This window comes from Lithobates pipiens, unplaced genomic scaffold, assembly GCF_037356315.1.
Source record: "Lithobates pipiens isolate NorthernLeopardFrog02 unplaced genomic scaffold, aLitPip1_a1.2 Scaffold_1, whole genome shotgun sequence".
In the NCBI taxonomy this organism is placed as follows: domain Eukaryota; kingdom Metazoa; phylum Chordata; class Amphibia; order Anura; family Ranidae; genus Lithobates; species Lithobates pipiens.
This window is the reverse complement of record NW_027507685.1, coordinates 21,328,907-21,343,458: the sequence shown is the minus strand read 5'-3', so window position 1 is coordinate 21,343,458 and position 14,552 is coordinate 21,328,907. Positions and strand designations below refer to the sequence as shown.

Sequence of the window (14,552 nt, the reverse complement as noted above, 5' to 3'; positions counted from 1 at the left end):
CACATGTGTTAATACATTCTGCATGCTGAACCTAAACCTTAGAAATTGAGGAGGGTTAAGGAAAAAAATTACTACCTACTTTAAAAAGAAGAAAATAAATTGCCAAGCATATTTTATGGAAAAGGGTCTCAATTATATCCGATGTGGCGCCCAAATAGCTGCCTCATATTATCGCCAAGAGTTGTATTTAACTAAATGGATACATATATAGTGATGTTTGCACAATATTTACATATTCTTTCCTAGAGAGTTTAAATTGCATCTTAGCAGTCATTAGATTTGGTGGCTGCATTATTATTTATTCGGAAGAACGTTTTCAGCAAGTGCAGAACAACAATATTGTCTGAGCTGTGTAAACTGCTATTCCTAATCCCATGTAATGGAGATGAACAAAGGCAGATATGTTGGAAATCCAGCCTGTGTGATAGCAATGGCCCCTTCTGTAGATACAATGAAAAAGGGAGAGTAGCCACCCAGGGACATAATGGGGGTTACTTACAAAAGGAAAATCCTGCACATCAAGTGCACTTGGAAGTGCAGTCGCTGTAGATGTGAGGGGAAGATCTTAAATAAGGGGCATCTCTGCTGATTTTATCATCCAATCATGTGCAAGATAAAATGCTGTTTTTTTTTTTTTTGTTGTTTTTTGTTTTTTTTGTATGTGCCAATCAGATGTCCTGTTGCAGTGGTGACAGTGCCATACTCTCCATTGCCAATCCACAGTTCTGTTAGACGCTGTTTTCTGAAAATGCATCAACGATACAAGACTTTGAAGCACTTCCATGAAAACGTAGGGTCTAATGGTAATCAGTGGGAACGCACGTCAAACCTTGCGTAAAACGCATGTAATTCACGCTGCACTCAAACTGCACTTCACCAATGTGAACATGTCCTTCTCCAAGTTTAACTTTTTGTGTTTTTTTTTTTTTTTTTTTTTTTCTTCTTTTTTTTTTTAGGCGTCCAATTCTTGAGGATTCAGCTTTAAAACAAGAAATTAGGTTACCAACTGTGGAAGATTTAAGGTGGAGAGTTGATGTTGCAATTTCAACCAGGTAATTCTGTGTGTATAATAACTTTTTTCATTTAGTACATAGCCATATGCATTAAAAAATGCCATGAAAAGCATTACTGTTATTTCTAGAGTCTTCTTCACAGAACCATTAGAAATTATTTAAAGTAGACCTATGCTTAACCACTTCAATATCGGGCACTTAAACACCTTCCTGCCCAGACCAATTTTGAGCTTTCAGCGCTGTCGCACTTTGAATGACAATTGCGCGGTGATGCTACACTGTACCCAAATGAAATTTTTATCATTTTTTTCCCACAAATAGAGCTTTCTTTTGGTGGTATTTGATCACCTCTACGGTTTTTATTTTTTGCGCTACAAATAAAAAAAAAAACGAAAATTTTGAAAAAAAAAATGTTTTTTTTTGTTTCAGTTTCAAAACTTTGTAAATAAGTACGTTTTCTCCTTCGCTGATGGGCACTGATGGGCACCAATGAAGTGGCACTGATGAGGTGGCATTGATGGACACTGATATGTGGCACGGATGGGCGGCACGGATGGGCGGCATGGATGGGCGACACGGACGGACACTGATAGGTGGCAAAAATTGGCACTGATAGCTGGCACGGATTGGCATGGATAGGCGGCACAGATGTGCATGGATAGGCGGCACAGATGGGCACGGGTGGGCACTGTTAGGCGGCACGGGTGGGCACTGTTAGGCGGCACAGGTGGGCACTGTTAGGCGGCACAGGTGGGCACTCATAGGCGGCATTGGTGTTATACTATAGTAATGCATGCCAATCAGTGATGCCCATTGTGGGCACTGATTGGCATCCATTATGGGCACTGATTGGCATCCATTGTGCTGACTGGCATCCCTGGTGGTCTAGGGAGGATTACCTTTTCCCTGGTGGTCTGGTGGCGTCCCTGGTGGTCCAGTGTGGGCATCCTCGGGGGGGCTGTGCTGATAATCGATCAGCACAGACCCCCCCTGTCAGAGGAGCAGCCGATCGGCTCTCCTCTACTCGCGTCTGACAGACGCAAGTGAGGGAAAGCCGATCACCGGCTCTTCCCATTTACACTGTGATCAGCCGTGATTGGACACGGCTGATCACGTGGTAAAGAGTCTCCGTCGGAGACACTTTACTGAGATCGTAGTTGCCGGGTGTCAGACTGACACCCTGCAACAACGATCTCCGCGATGCGCGCCCCCGGGACGGCTCATAATCCTGATCACGTCATATGACGTCCGGTCAGGATTATGCAACCACTTTGCAGCCGTCAATTGCCTATAGGGTGGGCGGCAAGTGGTTAAAATCCAAGTCTGGCTATCTAACAGGGATTCATGAGCGCATTACATTTTATAGTGACAAAGCAAATGCGCATACAGTTGTGCTCATAAGTTTACCCTGGCAGAATTTATGTTTTCTTGGCCATTTTTCAGAGAATATCAATTATACCACCAACTTTTCTTTCACTCATTGTTAGTGTTTGAAGCCATGTATTATCAATTAACTGTGTTTTTATTCTTTTTAAATCCTAATGGCAACAGAAACTATCCAAATGATCCTGATCAAAAGTTTACATACCCCCGTTCTTAATACAGTGTATTGCCCCCTTTAACATCAATGACAGCTTGAAGACTTTTGTGGTATTTGTGAATGAGGCTCTTAATCTTCTCAGATGGTAAAGCTGCCCATTCCTCTTGACAAAAAGCCTCCAGTTCCTGTAAATTCTTGGGCTGTCTTGCATGAACTGCACCTTTTGAGATCTCCCCAGAGTGGCTCAATGATATTGAGGTCAGGAGACTGATATGGCCACTCCAGAACCTTCACTTTGTTCTGCTGTATCCAATGGCCTTGTCCTTGTGTTTTGGATCATTGTCATGTTGGAATGTCCAATGTACGTCCCATGCGCAGCTTCCTGGCTGATGAATGCAAATGTTCCTCTAGTATTTTATAACATACTGCATTCATCTTGCCAACAATTTTGACCAAATTTCCTGTGCCTTTTTTGCAGCTCACACGTCCCCAAAACATCAGCGATCCACCAACTTACCTTTTATCATAGGTCTTGTTCACTCCTTTCTAAATGTAGCGTTTGTGGTTGTGGCCAAAAAGCTCAATTTTGGTCTCATCACTCCAAATGACTTTGTGCCAGAAGGTTTGAGGCTTGTCTCTGTGCTGTTTGGCGCATTGTAAGCGGTATACTTTGTGGCATTTGCATAGCGATGGCTTTCTTCTGGTAACTCGACCATGCAGCTGATATTTCTTCAAGTGCCTCCTTATTCTGCATCTTCAAACAGCCACACCACATGTTTATGGAGAGTCCTGTATTTCACCTGAAGTTATTTGTGGGTTTTTCTTTGCATCCCGAACAATTTTCCTGGCAGTTGTAACTGAAATTTTAGTCGGTCTACCTGACCGTGGTTTGGTTTAAACAGAACCCCTCATTTTCCACTTCTTGATTATTTTTTTTACACTGCTGATTGGCATTCTCAGTTCCTTGGATATCTTTTTATATCCCTTTCCTGCTGATCCCTTGACAATTTTTTTACTTTCCCCATTACTCAGAAATGTCAGTGCAGCACTGGATGAAACATGCAAGGGTCTGTCAGGAGTCCAGAAACTCATTGACCTTTTATACACACACACTAATTACAAGCAAACAGATCACAGGTGAGGATAGTTACCTTTAATAGCCATTCAAACCTCTTTGTGTCAACTTGTGTGCATGTTATCAGGGCAAAATCACCAGGGTATGTAAACTTTTGATCAGGATCATTTGGGTAGTTTCTGTTGCCATTATGATTTAAAAAGAGTAAACAGAGTTGATTGATAATAAATGGCTTCAGCCCAACACTAATCATGAGTGAAAGAAATGTTTTTGTGTTATCATTCATATTCTCTGAAATATGGGAAATAAATCATAAATTCTACCAGGGTATGTAAACTTATGAGCGCAACTGTATTTGTGTGTATAATATGTATATGTGTGAAAGATTCCTCCCTCCCCCCTTTAAAATCACATGTTGTTGCTTTGTAGCCTGAAATTAAGAAACCGTTTCTGTTGTATCCAGCTGTGTTTACTAGGAGAAAATGATACCATCCAAGTGAAAGATATAACACCAACATGTCAGGAAAAAAAAATACAATCACTGAGTTGGAAAAGGGATCCCCACCCTTCCTAAAAATGACTTTGTAAACTCAATCGGGTGTAGCTAATCATCTTCTCAATGGCACACAAAGCAATTTGACTTTTAACTGTGATCAGCTGTGGTCATTTTGATTAGCTCAGCTTGAAAAGGGCTTTCCTGGAGCATTAGGCTCCTTTCACACCGAGGCGGTTTTCAGGCGCTACCGCGCTAAAAATAGCGCCTGAAAAAAACGGCCCCTTTCACTCCAGTGTGAAAGCTGGAGGGCTTTCACACTGGAGCGGTGCGCTGACAGGATGGTGAAAAAAGTCCTTCTAGCCGCATCGTTGGAGCGGTGAAGGAGCTCCTAAACTGCTCCTACCCATTGAAATCAATGGGGCAGCGCGGCTATACTGCGGGCAGTTTTGACCCTTTTGTGGCAGCTAGCGGGGGTTAAAACCGCCCCGCTAGCAGCCGCAATACCGCCGGTAATGCCGACGCCACTCCTGCCCCAGTGTGAAAGGGGCCTTACAGTCCCTGGTAGTGCATGGGTGGCAAGGCACTGTCAAAAGATCTCCAGGATCAGGGGCTGATTGCTAATAGCACTTTAAAAGGGCAAAGCAGAGAATAGTATGGCATTGGTGGGAACAATGTTTTGTTTTTGTAAAAAAAAAAAAATTATTTGCTCAGAACTGCTCAGCTACACTATACAGTTGCAGTGAGTATATAGAAATCCTAATCTTTTCAATTCTTGCATTTTATCTCCAGATAGTTGTTGCCGGAGATTATTTTGGTGGTTATGTTACCAGTTTAGGTGCAAACAGTGTTTAATGGAGTTATGTTCTCTCAAAAAAAAAAAATTTCTCTCTTGGGTTTATGAATGGCTTTTTCTCCAGGCATCATCTTGTTTTTAATGTACATTAATATCTATTTTTATTTCCAACCTACATAGTTCTCTTTCAAGAGCCCTGCAGCCTTCCATCTTAATGCAAATGAAGCTGTCCAATGGGGAGTCCCATCGATTTGAAGTAAGTCTGTTATGTGTTAGAAGTGCTAAGCAGTTAAATTTTTCATAAAGTAACGCCTGTTATGTTAAGATTTGTTTATTTTCCAGTTGTTGAAACGAATTGTTTAAAAGTACCAACTGCCCAAAAAAAGTTCTCTGTTGCCTTGAAATCAACCCCTGAAGTCTGCTGGGAGACCAACATTTCAGAGTGTTCATCTCTTGGGTCATTTCCATTTCTCACTGCTAACCCCCACGTCCTCCTTCAGCACACAATGGTATGGCGGTGAGCAGGAGGAAACAGTTCAAGCTAAGGATGACTCAGAAGATCAACACTACTAGAAGTGTAGTTTTCCCAGCAAACTTTGGTAAACCATTTCATAGCAACAGAGCAGAGTTTAGAGGCGCAGCTGGCTGGAAAAGTACTTTTTCTGTTTCTGCTTTACAGGTAGGTGGTCTTAAAGGTGTTTTACATTTTAAAATATATTTCTTCAAGAAAACTTCTTTCAGGATTCCTGACGCCAACACTGAACTTGGTAAATAAATCAATGGGCAGGGGCGCTGTACAGTGCCTCAAAGATGCAGCTTGCAGGACTTTTTTTTTTGGCATCCTGCCAGCGCACCGCTCCAGTGTGAAAGCACTCGGGTTGAGTGAGAGGAGAGGCTCTTTACAGGTGCTATTTTTAGCGCTATAGCACCTTAAAGCAACTCGGTATGAAAGCAGCCTAATGAGTTTCAATTTGTATGCAGTCAGGCAGGCCCTTGCACTACATGGTTTTGGTAAATCTGAAGGCTAAAATATGTAGAAAATCTAATGGTGTGTATGGGGCTTTAGTCTACAACCGTCTTACCTCTTACCTCCCTGAAAACCGCCTTCTTGACCCCCCCCCCCCCCTACAGTCTGTCTTTTGCTTGCAGCACTCCAGAGAAACTGCCCTACTAAAACTCGCTAACAATTGTAACTAACTGCATTGGTGTGCCAGATGTGCCAGGGCACATCCTAATAACCCAATGTGCATTAGCATTGCCGCTCTGTGTGCTGGCAGGAAGATGGAAAAGATCCCCCTCTTACCAGCTCTGCCATAAGAGAAATTTCTATGTTCAAGCTATAGTTATATAATGGATATGGGCTTAAAGTGCATACCTGCAGGTTTAATTTGAGGGTATGTACATCCAAATCGGAGGAAGGGTTTAGGAATTACAGCTCTTAAGAATAGCCATTCCCTCTTTTCAAGGGACCAAAAGTAATCGGACAATTAAATCAAAAGCTGATCCATGGCCAGGTGTGGGCTACTCCTTTATTTCTTCATCAGTTAAGCAGGTAAAAGGTCTGGAGTTGATTCTAAGTGTGGTATTTATTGCTGTGAACATACATCATGCGTTCAAAGGAGCTGTCCACACAAGTGAAACAGGCTATTGTAAGGCTTCAAAAAGGAAACAAATCCATTAGAGAGAGAGAGGCAACATTAGGAGTGGCCAAATCAACAGTTTGGTACATTCTAGTGAGCTCAGCAACATAAAAAGGCCTGGATGTCCACGGAAGACAACAGCGGTGGATGATTGCAGGGCCCTCTCTATGGTAAAGAAAAACCCATTCACAACATCCAAACAACCAGACTACCTTTAGGGGGTGGGCATATCATTGTCAAAGTCTACAATTGATAGCAAATACAGAGGGTTCACCACAAGGTGCAAACTATTCATAAGCCTGAAGAATAGAAAAGCCAGATTAGACATTGCCAAAAAAAATCAAAAAAAAAAAAGCCAGGCCAGTTCTTTGAATGGATGAAACTAAGATTAATCTGTACTAGAATGACGGTAAGAAAAAAGTGTGGAGAAGGCTTAGAATAGCTAATGATCCAAATCACACAGTCATCTATAAAACATGGTGGATGCAGTGTGTTGGCATGGGCATGCTTGGCTTCCAGTGGCACTGGGTCATTCGTGTTTATTGATGTGACAGAAGACAGAACATATAGAGAGAGATACCATCGGCCCAGATTAAGTGAAATGTAGCAAAGTTGATTGGATGGCGCTGCACAGTACAGATGGACAATGATCCAAGATACACTGCAAAAGCAACCCAGGAGCTTTTGAAGGAAAATAAGTGGAATATTCTGCAATGGCCGAGTCAATCACCTGATCTCAACCCAATTGAGCATGCATTTCACTTGCTGAAGACAAAACTAAAGGCAGAAAGAGCCACAAAGGACAACTGAAGCCAGCTGCAGTTAGAGCCAGACAAAGCATCAGAAAGGAGGAAACAGTCTTTAGTAATGTCCATGGGTTCTAGACTTCAGGCAGTCATTGCCAGTAAAGGATTCTCAACTAAATATTAAAAATGAACTTTTTTTTTTATGATTATATTCAGTTGTCCAATTATCAGAGAGAGATTGCTTGTAGTTCCTAAAATTTTTACTTGATATTTAACCCCTTGAATTACAGCTGAAAGTCTGCACTTCAAATTTATTTTGATTGTTTAGTTTTATTATGGTGGCATACAGAACCAAAAGTATGAAAATTGTGTCAATTATATATGACCCTAACTGTACAGACTTTGAGGCGCTGTAGGACCTGTGTATGCATCAATGGGCAGTGCCGACAATGCACCTTTTTAAGCCTTTTTTTGGTCGTTAACTAGCGGGGGTTAAAAGTGCCCCGCTAGCGGCCGAAAAGCACCACAAAAACAATGGTGAAGCAATTGTGACACCCGTCCCAGTGTGAAAGTGCCCTAATGCAATAGGATGCACACACCTATGAATAACTGCTGTAACCAATGGCCACTAGTCCATACTTTTACTACTAGACCTCTCAGCAACCTTTGATACTGTTGACCACCCACTCCTCTGTAAACTCCACTGCCTTGGCCTCCAAGATTCTGCTTTATCCTGGTTCTCCTCCTACCTATCACAGTGTTGCCTATAAATCTGTCTCCTCCTCCTCCTCTACAGTTCCTCTTTCTGTAGTGGTCCCGCAAGGCTCTGTCCTTGGATCTGTTCTCTTCTCTATCTACACCATCTCTCTTGGTCACTTGATGACCTCCCATGGCTTCCAATACCACTTCTATGCCAATTACACACAGGTCTATCTCTGTACTTCTCACCTCCACTCCTTCAGTCTCCTCTTGCATTACTAACATTTCAACATGGATGTTGCACCACTTGCTTTAACGAAATCTCTAAAAAACCAAGCTGATTATGTGACCCCCCCCCAACCCCCCCCATGGCTTTTCCATCAAAATCAATCATGCTACTATCGGTCCCTCCCCTCACGCCAGGCTACTAGGTGTAATCCTAGACTCTGACCTGTCCTTTTAGTCCCAAATCCAAACGCTGTCAAAAGCTTGTAGACTTCACTTTTGTAACATCTCGAAAATGTGCCCCTTTTTAACGAATGAAGACACCAAGTTACTCATTCATTCCCTTTTTATCTCTCGCCTTGACTTTTGCAACTCCCTTCTCATAGGCTTACCTCTCCATCTGCTATGCCCTCTTCAGTCTATCATGAATGCAGCTGCCAGACTTCTCTACTTTACCAACTGCTCAGTGTCTGCCAACCCCTACACTGGCTTCCAATCCCCCAGCAAATTCAATTTTAAAATGACAACAACATACAAAGTCGTTCACAACTCAAGCTACATCACCAATTTTGTCTTCAAATGTCACCCAAACCATCCTCTCCCCTCTCTCAAGCTCCCCTGTATCCTCCTCCCTTGTTAGTCTCAAGGACTTCTCCAGAGCCTCTCTCATCTTCTGGAACTCTCTACCTTAATCTGTCCAGCTATCTCCTACTCTGGCTGCCTTTAGGTGATCCCTGAAAACCCATCTCTTCAGGGAAGCCTATCACGCCACCAACTAACTAAACTTTTATAACTTCCATCAGCCCATAATAATAATGTGACAACAATCAACCTATTGCCTAATAAGCACTCACAAAGCCTCCTGTTTACTATTTCAGACTATTAAGGGAGTTCCTAAGGAGTGTCTAAGACATGCTTTAGAATTCTGACATGCCTCTGTGTGACAAATGTCATTGTGGTCGACAGATACAAGTTTCTATTGTAAATTGGAACATGAAGCTAGGGCACACACCTTGTCCAATGACGCGCCACCCTCAGTGCAGATGTCACACAGTGCAGCGGCTGAGTTTTAAAGCTTAATGGGTTGAGTCGGATGAGGATTCACAAACACTAGTTCCCCATCACTGTTATGGGCAGATCCTTAGCCAAAAGACAGCCTGTTTTCACAAGGAGAGAGCAGACCCAATGGAGAACTGGTGTTTCATCTTCCGCATCAAGCTTCACCCACTGCTGGGGGTCATTGGTTGCTAGGAGGCTGCCAGCTGTGAAGCTGTCCTCGTCCTTAACAAGTGACAAATGAGGAGGCGGCAGCGGCAAAAATATTACTACACAGCGTATAGAGACGGGTGCTTCACCTGTTTCTGTACACCAACTTAGAGTTGGTCCTAATTACCTCCCAGTTTTGTTTATTTATTTATTTTATTTTTGGGGGGAGGAATTTATTTATTTTTGTTTTTTTTCATATAAAGTTACAAACTTAAGAACAGTCAACGTTCAGCACTACAATGCAAATGCATCAGCACTAGTGAACAATGCAGCTTCAATACAACATTTGTGACAAACTCATTTTAAAGAAATGAAGACAAAGCACATAATCACTTGCAACATCGGCCAGAATCTTTATTCTACAATCAAGGTGAAGCGGTGGAATTGTCATTAATCCAACCATCCACACCTTTTTTCAATTATTTTTTTTCTGCATACATAAGTAAAAAGTGCACAGGGAAAGAACAAAAAAAGAAAATGTACATTTAAAAATAAAAAAAAAACAGGCGCCAGGGTTTTTTTGAATCCGGCACATGGTATGTGAAAGCGCCATAGGGCCAAAAGCATGTAGTTGTTGGGTATTTATTGAATGCCTGTGAATGTGTTCTTTCAAGGTTTGTGACAGTTGAATTTAAATCTGTGCCAGTTATTTGCCTAGTAAAATGTAATTTGTTTGCTTTTCCAGGTTTCAGTTGCCAAGTTCCAGGAACTGAGATATAACGTTGCTCTGATTCTAAAGGAAATGAATGACCTGGAGAAAAAAAACATTTTAAAAATTCAGGACTGATTTTTATTGTGCACTTTACACAGGATCCTGCCTTGCTAGTACCAATCGGAATGTCTATATATGCCTACCCAGGTTTTGGAGATACAGGAGTACAGGAATAGAAAACAGAAGCTGTGCAAGTCACTGAGAGTAACGGTGTGTGCCATACTTATTGCAGCACTGAATTAACTGTATGCAGAAGCCCAGACCAAACGGTTATTAGTCTAGCTGGTTATATCATTGGTGATCAAGTGGCTAGACATGTGGTCTGTGACATCACTAAAGGGTCCAAGTATTATATTCTGCATTTTTTACAAAATCACCTTTTTATATAAAAGGATATCAATACAGCATTGTAGTAACATTACAGTACACATATTGGCACTGAATATAAAGTGACCAGTAATGGTGCTAGAGAAAAATGTATGTAATATAGAGTGAAGCTGCCCCTTTAAAGAGGAAGTAAACCCTGATGGGTTTACTTCCTCTTTCATTCCCTGCAAAGGCAAAGCATAATGGACTACTATGCATCGCATAGTAGCCCATTATGTGTCACTTACCTGACACAGGAGCCAGCGAAGTCACCGCTGTCCCCTGTAGTCCGCCGCATCCATCTTCTCGGTGGGTCTCGCAGCTTCGCCGCTGTCATTCATTGAAGCCGCGATGACTTCACTCCCGCGCATGCGCACGGGAGCCGAGAAGCGCGGCATTGCGCGGCATCTTCGTTATCGAGGATGCCACGCTGTGCGCCGCTGTCTACGGCACATGCGCCGTAGACAGAGGTGCCCATCTTTAGGCAAATATCTCCTAAACCGTATAGGTTTGGGAGATATTTCTTGGACCTACAGGTAAGCCTTAATCTAGGCTTACCTGTAGGTCAAAATGGTTTGTAAAGGTTTACAACCACTTTAAGATTACAGGAACCACTCTAATTGAATAAATAAATTTGTGCAAAAAAAAGTTGTGGCGCTACCTCATATGTAAAACTTCATCTTAAAACATAAGTGTTATACTCGTATATACCCTACGATGCTAGAATAAAAAAAAAAAAATCATAAAACATTTAATAAATCTACTCCAAATCAATTTCTCCAATATATCTTCACAGAAAAAATCCAATCACAGTGAGAAGGAAAATCTGAAAATTCTTCAAATAGTGCCGCTTTACCTTCATTATAGCTGCGCTATTCGGCCTCTAGCGGGACGCTTCTAGCTCCTGTAAAAGGGTTAAAACCACCTGCAAAGTGCCGCTGCAGTGGCGCTTTGCCAGCACTGCCCCATTGATTTCAATGGGTAAGGGCGCTTTAGGAGCAGTGTTTACACCATCCTGCAAGCGCACCACTCCAGTGTGTAAGCTCTTTACAGGTGCTATGCCTCAGTGTGAAAGTAGCCGTAGTATTTGATGTGTGTGTGTGTGTATATATATATATATATATATATATATATATATATATATATATATATATAGCACTTATGTTTTCAGATGAAGCTTTACATATGAGGTAGCGCCACACACAACCTTTTTTTTTTTTTCCTCAAATGTATTCATATTGGCATTGAAGCATTATTAACTATCAACCGCTTACCTTTACATAAAATGGGCACCAAGGTGTGTGTGCGCATTTCCATTTAGTGTTAAATGACCCAAGACCTGACTGTCACACGAACATTCTTTCGCCATGTGTTTTACCTGCTATTTGGATCAGTATGATGACTACCAGAAGTCAATAGCCCTGGTTACAGAGGAAATTACTGACTACTGACTGTGAAAAAAGATGAAGACAGTCCAAGCCACCACTGACCAACTTGCGATGGGAGCCGATTGTATCCAGGTGCTGGGGATGTTTCTGGAAGACTTTGTGAGGAAAGGAGTATTGCAGTCACTGTGACAACTCAGCAGCTTACCACTTTTCAGGCAGGTTGTTATCTTATCCTCTATCCAGGCCCTCTGATTGGAAACCCCTTATTAAAGTTTACTTCTCATGCACACAAATATGATAAACAAGAACAATGATCCTTGCTTAGACTTCTGATGCCGCATTGCCAAGTCTACAGATAGGAGAAATCCGCAGCGGGTTGCTGTCAAAGGTAGGCAGTTGCACCACTGAGTGTTCCCACCTGAGTGTTTTTCTTTGATTAGGTCTTGACAAGCCACACAACATCTGTGGTCTGAGCAGGGATCATAAACTCCAGTGTTTGTAACAAAAATATATAGAAGTATTTCCCTTCAGCACCTGGCTGCTGCTTTAGGACAGCAAGGTAAGATGCCTTGGAATGCTAGTAATTTACAGGTTGCGTACCACCGCATTACTTGAAGGGAAACTAATTTTGATTGGTTGTTGGTTACTGTACAACCCTTATTCTAGGCACTGTGGTCTTTAATAAACTCCATACTTCCTCAGGCATTCCGTAAATAAAAGTAAAACTGCCACATGCCTCTACTGTATTTTAGTATAAATAAGCTATGTGTCCATATTATAAATTTCTGAGTCCAGTTAAAAATCCGCTCAGATTACCTAACGCATAAGGAAATTCAGCCTTCTGGAGCACTTTTCTGGCCTCCTGTGCCAATGATGCTTGAAAAAGTCAATAAACGAGTATTCGTAGTGCTCATTTTTTATGCATTTGCTCTTGCGCGTACATATATAGGTTTAAGATGGCTAGATATGTGCCATCTAAGTTATTTTTTACAGGATTAAAGTTGCCCTAAAGCAGGCCATAGATGGTGTGATGTTCTTACCTAACACAGTGATTGTTTCTAGCGGCTAGAGCCTCTGGCAATAAATGCATGCTGATAATCGAACACGCTGGTTGTGCCCAAGTCGAACAATGGATCGACTTTGGTAGATTCCACTTGCCCATAGTTGGTTTGAATCTCAGCGGGTTTCTGCTGAGCCAGCTGAGATTCAAACCAACTATGGCCGGCTTAAGTGTGTGGTCGGCGCAAAGTTCATTATTGGTGTGTATGCATTCTCCGTCATGTTTAAATCTGATTTCACAAACACAACCCTTTGGTATTTTGAGGACTGTATGTCTCTCATACCACTTTATTACATGCAAGTAAATAGAAAGAAAGTCGTGGCTCAAATAAAAGGATTGTGAGACAAGGCAGAAAGATTTCTCATAAGACAATTTTCAGAAATAATTTTCTTAAAACATGTAAATATTAGATTAATGTATAGAATACAGTGAACCTGCGTTTTAAAGGGTCTCTGTCATGAAGCAAAACAGGGTTGAAAGTCATGCCTTGATTGAAGTGCAGCATGAAGGTTGCTGTGCATTGACTGAACGTGTTTATCTTTAGTACTTCTGAGATAGTATGGGCAATGTATATCAAGTAGTGACGGCTTCCATAGAGTCACTCAGATGTTTTTCATTATCTGACGTGCCTGAAAAATCAACTTTTGGGTACAGAGCATCGGACCAATTTTCTAATTCAGTTTCATCATTCTCTACTACATATGTTAACATTATCTACTTGGACTATACCTACATCTATTGTACATATATTCTTAAAAAAAAATAAAACCTTTCTAATAAATGCAGGTTTATGTGCATATGTCCTTTTTTTATTTTGTACATTTCTCTGCAGTCATCCAAAGCTTATTAAAGTGGTTGTAAACCCTTACAAACCACTTTGACCTACAGGTAAGCCTTAATCTAGGTCCAAGAAATATCTCCTAAACCTACACGGTTTAGGAGATATTTGCCAAAAGACAGGCACCACTGTCTACGGCGCGCAGTCGCACTGAACGCTCCGCTGTTAACGGCGATATGCCGCGAGTGGCGGCTCCCGTGCGCATGCGCGGGAGTGATGTCATCGCGGCTCCGTCGAATGACAGCGCCGGAGCACCGAGACCCACCAAGAAGATGGAGGCTCCGTACACAAGGGGACAGCGGTGACTTGGCTGGCTCCTGTGTCAGGTAAGTGACACATAATGGACTACTAACGATGTATAGTAACCCATTATTTTACCTTTGCAGGGAATCGAAGAGGAAGTAAACCCATCAGGGTTTACTTCCTCTTTATTGGTTGTATAACAAAATAGTATATACAAAAAAACAAAATGGTATATACAAATGTATGTGCCACATATATGCAGTTCATTCTGAGCTTCCTTTGATTGGCTTAGGTGGACAGATGTCATGATTGCCGGCTCAGTCAGAGGAAGCTTTGTATTAATTTGTACAATGCTCACTGTGAATGGCACAGCAACGCCACAATGAGAAGAGGCTACATACTGTACAGTGCACACAGCCGCTGCATCCGTTGGTAAATGGTTTTGACCAGTA

General features: G+C 41.9%; 1 protein-coding gene across 1 annotated transcript in view; it reads left to right on the top strand.

Annotated features, from left to right (window-relative positions):
- The window catches only part of COMMD5 (COMM domain containing 5), a 36,276-nt gene extending 22,476 nt beyond the window's left edge, over nucleotides 1–13,800 (top strand). Inside the window, exons 5-7 of the mRNA XM_077484712.1 lie at nucleotides 957–1,052; nucleotides 5,098–5,173; nucleotides 10,179–13,800. Coding sequence (XP_077340838.1) covers nucleotides 957–1,052; nucleotides 5,098–5,173; nucleotides 10,179–10,280 — 274 coding nt within the window. The 3' untranslated portion in view covers nucleotides 10,281–13,800. The remainder of the gene's footprint in view (nucleotides 1–956; nucleotides 1,053–5,097; nucleotides 5,174–10,178) is intronic.
- The last annotated feature ends 752 nt before the right edge of the window (nucleotides 13,801–14,552 follow it).